At 37.9% G+C, this 4780-nt stretch overlaps 1 protein-coding gene across 1 annotated transcript; it reads left to right on the top strand.

The window, feature by feature from the left end:
- The first annotated feature begins 209 nt into the window (after positions 1-209).
- LOC146915392 (uncharacterized) lies at positions 210-2539 on the top strand. The gene has a single exon (XM_085717787.1). It carries the CDS (start codon positions 309-311, stop codon positions 2355-2357), a length of 2049 nt encoding a protein of 682 aa, XP_085573913.1. The 5' UTR covers positions 210-308; the 3' UTR covers positions 2358-2539.
- Positions 2540-4780: the final 2241 nt, after the last annotated feature.

Genomic DNA, 4780 nt, shown 5'->3' with positions numbered 1-4780 from the left:
ATTAATCACAATTAAAGAGAGTATAGAGTTACAAATCCGTGACATTGAATTTGTTCATGTTTTTTTTGGTAGTGATTGAATTTGTTCATGTGATGCCACTCTTTCTAACATTATGTATTGTGTTGACCTGGATAGAAATGTAAATGAGATGAGCATTAATGATAATTAGGCCATAACTTAAAAAAAAAGAAAAATATTTTGGTTGGAGCCCACGCATATCCATTTGTAGAGATAACCATCCAAATCAACCTCGACTCTCTTATTAATCAATCATCACAACTTTCTTCATCTCTCAACTTTATTTCTCAATGGCTGCCGTCACCTCGTTGGTCCACCTGAGACCTATACTCTCAATTTCATCTTTCTCCTCTCAACTTTATTTCTCAACAACAATGACTGCCGTCACTCTCCTTGGCCCACCTGAGATCTATACTCACAAATCAAACCCTAACCCCACCACCTCTCAAACCACCACAACCACTAACGATGTCTTCATCGATCAAATGGTGGCCAACTTCAATTCTCTGGCAAGTAACCGTAACCCACCGATGGGGTTGACCGAGAACATGTCACCAACGTTTATCTCCACTGGTAACCCATGCCTCGATTTTTTCTTCCATGTTGTCCCCGATACTCCCACTGAAACACTCGTCGAGAGACTCAAACTAGCATGGTCCCACAACCCACTCACCGCCCTCAAACTCCTTTGTAACCTCCGCGGTGTTCGTGGTACCGGCAAGTCCAATAAAGAAGGCTTCTACACAGCCGCTCTCTGGTTGCATGAAAATCACCCAAAAACCCTAGCTACCAATGTTCCTTCATTCGCTGACTTTGGTTACTTCAAAGATCTCCCTGAGATCCTCTACCGTCTTCTCGAAGGTTCTGAAGTTCGCAAAAGGCAGAGAGAAGAGTGGAATGAAAGGAAATCTGGATCCAAAAGGAAATATTCATCAAGATCAACCCCTTTCTGTTTATGGAGAGAAATGAGTAAAAAACAACAACACCACAACAAGAGCAACGACGTCAAGGATAACAAAGGGTGGAAGGGTACTGAGAAAGACTCCGTCATGACTGAAGAGGTGGCTGCGAGAGCTAAGGCTGAGAAAGAAACTGCTCACGCTTTGAAGGTAGAGAAGAGGATTGCCTTGGCTAAGAAGCTTGTTGATCGATACAATCGTGACCCTGATTTTAAGTTCCTTCATGATTGTATCTCTCATCATTTTGCTGATTGTTTGAAGAAGGATCTTGAGTTTTTGAAATCTGTGTCACCCACAAAAATCAGTCTTGCTGCTAAATGGTGCCCTTCCGTTGACTCTTCCTTTGATCGGTCAACTCTTCTGTGTGAGACCATTGCAAAGAGGATCTTCCCTCGGGAGGAATATGAAGGTGTGGAGGAGGCGCATTATGCTTACAGGGTTCGTGATCGTTTGAGGAAAGATGTGTTGGTGCCGTTGAGGAAGGCGTTGCAGTTGCCTGAGGTGTTTATTGGGGCTAATCAATGGGGTTTGATTCTTTATAAAAGGGTTGCTTCTGTGGCCATGGAGTTTTATAAGGAGAAGTTTTTGAAGCATGATAAGGAGAGGTTTGAGAAGTACTTGCAGGATGTGAAGGCAGGGAAGACTACTATTGCTGCTGGTGCTTTGCTTCCTCATAAGATTATAAAGTCTTTTTTGAATGGAAATGGTGGAGAAGTGGCTGAGTTGCAGTGGAAGAGAATTGTTGATGATTTGCTCAATAAAGGAAAGATGAAAAATTGTCTTGCGGTCTGTGACGTGTCTGGGAGTATGTATGGAACCCCTATTGAGGTGTCTGTGGCATTGGGGTTGTTGGTGTCTGAATTGAGCGAGGAACCATGGAAAGGGAAGATGATTACTTTCAGTGCCGAGCCTCGGCTTCATGTGATTAAGGGTGATAATCTGAAGTCCAAGATAGAGTTTGTGAGGTACATGGATTGGGGGTTCAACACTGATTTCCAGAAGGTGTTTGATCGCATATTGGACGTGGCTGTCAATGGGAATCTCAAGGAGGATCAGATGATTAAGAGGATCTTTGTATTTAGTGACATGGAGTTTGATCAAGCGTCTGCAAACTCTTGGGAGACCGATTACCAAGCTATCACTAGGAAGTATAGTGAGAAAGGGTATGGTTCTGCTGTGCCTCAGATAGTTTTTTGGAATCTGAGAGATTCGAAGGCCACCCCGGTGCCATCCACTCAGAAAGGAGTGGCGCTGGTAAGTGGGTTTTCGAAGAATCTACTGACATTGTTCTTGGATAATGAAGGTGATCTAAGCCCTGAAGAAGCCATGGAAGCTGCCATCGCTGGCCCCGAGTATCAGAAACTAGCTGTGCTGGATTGATTTCCTTCTGAAATTATTAGTGTTTTATTTAGTGCAACATTAATAAGTTGATAAAAGGAAATAGGTGATTCTGTATATGAACTACTGCTTGATTATATTGTTGGAAACAAATTTCTGATATGCTTTTGTTTTATGTAGTTGTTGTTCAGTTGAAATGGCATGCAAATTGGTTACCTCTTTCATTTGTTTTACCCTTTGAAAAAGAACAGGTTCTGTGATACAGTGGTTCTGTCTTTCAGTGGTTGTGTCTCTCTTGGTTTCCCAACCCAATCTCTGGAAAAAGTTGGTAAAGCACTTGATAACAAGATTCGTGAAAAATGCAAACAATTGCATAAAATGCAGATGTTGAGAGTTTCTTATAGCTCATGAAATCAAGTAGTTGCTGCGAAAAAAAGCAATTTTATATGAATGAAAATGTGCAAAACTTACATACTGTTTCTTATGCATGGTTCTTATTGTTTTATATATGCACGGTCAAGCCAAATTAATTTACGATTAAAATAGTAATCACTAATCGGCCACATGCGAGGAAGGTGTAAATTTCCTGTCATTTTAGTTAACCCTCCAGATATCAATGTTAGTAAGATAAAAATAGAAAAATCTACGGTTCTAAATTGCAGCTGTTTCTTGTAAGACAGAACATAACTATGTTTTTTTTGAAGAAACAGAACATAACTATGTTACTTAAGCCAATAAAATATTGCAAGTTGTTGAAGATTTTGATCATCAGCAGATCATATAACATTGAAGAATCCAACTACATTGATTTTAGTTCATGGATACCCTTCTATGCAGGGACGGAGCCGCCACCCCAACAATGTATAATTCTATAGCATCCATGTATATATTATGAGGTATTTGCCACCCCCACCCAATGTCTGTGACCATGAAGAATTACGTACATCTTTTAAACTAATTTTATTTATACAATACAATATAATAATACTAATAGATTCTACAATTTTGAAACCAGTAGACTATCAATTTTGAAATCAAGGAATTGCAACTCCCATTACACTAATCATTGGAAATCCACAAAGAACTATACCAGTAACATCAATAATAAATTAATAATACACCAAATTCTCCAAAAACTCAAATTTGGGGACTAGCAGGGAAAAAGCAAGAGCAAGAATAACTGACGATCTTACTGCAGAGTGCCAAAACAGAAAAGCAACACAGGAAATCTACAAATAAAGCGAAGAAATTATTTGAACCCTGCAAAGTGAAAACTTATTATATCGAGTAAAGTGAAAGACCAAAGTGAAAATGCCATAGTACATCAAAATACCTTGGTATGAGTGTAGTTGGATTCAAATTCCTTTAACAGGTCTCGAATTTGAAAATTGTGGATAGAAAAACCTTGGTTGGAAAGAAGAGGCCCCGCTAAAGATGATTAGTTAGGTTCTCTAATGAAGATAAGTAATCAACAAAGCCGGGTCAATAAAATGGTTAACAAATAATTATAATTAGATATATTTGCATCGCAAAAAATAAAAAAAGAAAAGTTAAGATGAACTTAAAACAAGTGCGAAGAAAATACTTTTGCAGCAAAATCATAAAAATTCACAAGACAAATAAAACAAATTTTCAAAAAATAAGGTAAGGTTAAAGTATTTATTTTCAGATGGAAATATCATGATGTACATTTGTACATTTGTGTCTAAGTGGCAGTAAGTGGCAAAATATAGTATTTTCATGCTTCACATAAATGCTTTCCCTTAAGAAGTGTTTATTCGTATAGCTTAACATTCTCCTGATCTATTTTTCACATTAACTACCATCATAGATATAAGACATAAACAATATGAGACCTCAACTTCACTACACATGACAAATACTATAACTTCAGTGTGTCTCAGAGATCTAACTAGCCAAGACAGGTTTCAATTTCAAGTGCAGCAAAAAAAAAATAAACAATCTAACAAAATAAAATTAAAGCGAAGCATAATTCATGAGAATGCGAGAAGGTTTTTTAGAGGTGACACATAGGCAAAATTGAAGCCTAAGAATGACTCAAGTTTTTTTACATACATACATAGATAGATAGATAGATAGATATGACACCATGGCGATACACATTTTTAAGTTAAAGTAAGTCATGAAGTGTAGCTAAGTAAGTCATGGACTTCTTTAGTTGCTTTGGCAGTTTATCCAGTAACATGGTTGGATTTATATATCTACGTTTCTGAAAGCCTGTTTAGTAACATGTTTGGATTTGCACATACTTTTCAATAAAGCAGGTAAGGGAGCTCCGTCCCTGCTCATTTCCATTACTTGTCGTGGTCAAATAACTAGAACTAGTACTCATACTCACTTTGAATTTAGTTTCCCCTCTTTGGTTTGCATGATTCCTTTATATCAATTAAGATCCATCCACTGTATTTTCTGCAAGTCAACCACCTTTTCTAGCCACAGTTCTT

Source organism: Medicago sativa, chromosome 6 (genome assembly GCF_051527215.1).
Source record: "Medicago sativa cultivar Bolivia chromosome 6, Bolivia_mono, whole genome shotgun sequence".
In the NCBI taxonomy this organism is placed as follows: Eukaryota; Viridiplantae; Streptophyta; class Magnoliopsida; order Fabales; family Fabaceae; genus Medicago; species Medicago sativa.
Note: the sequence above shows the minus strand (reverse complement) of the source record. Positions and strands in the feature narration are given on the sequence as shown.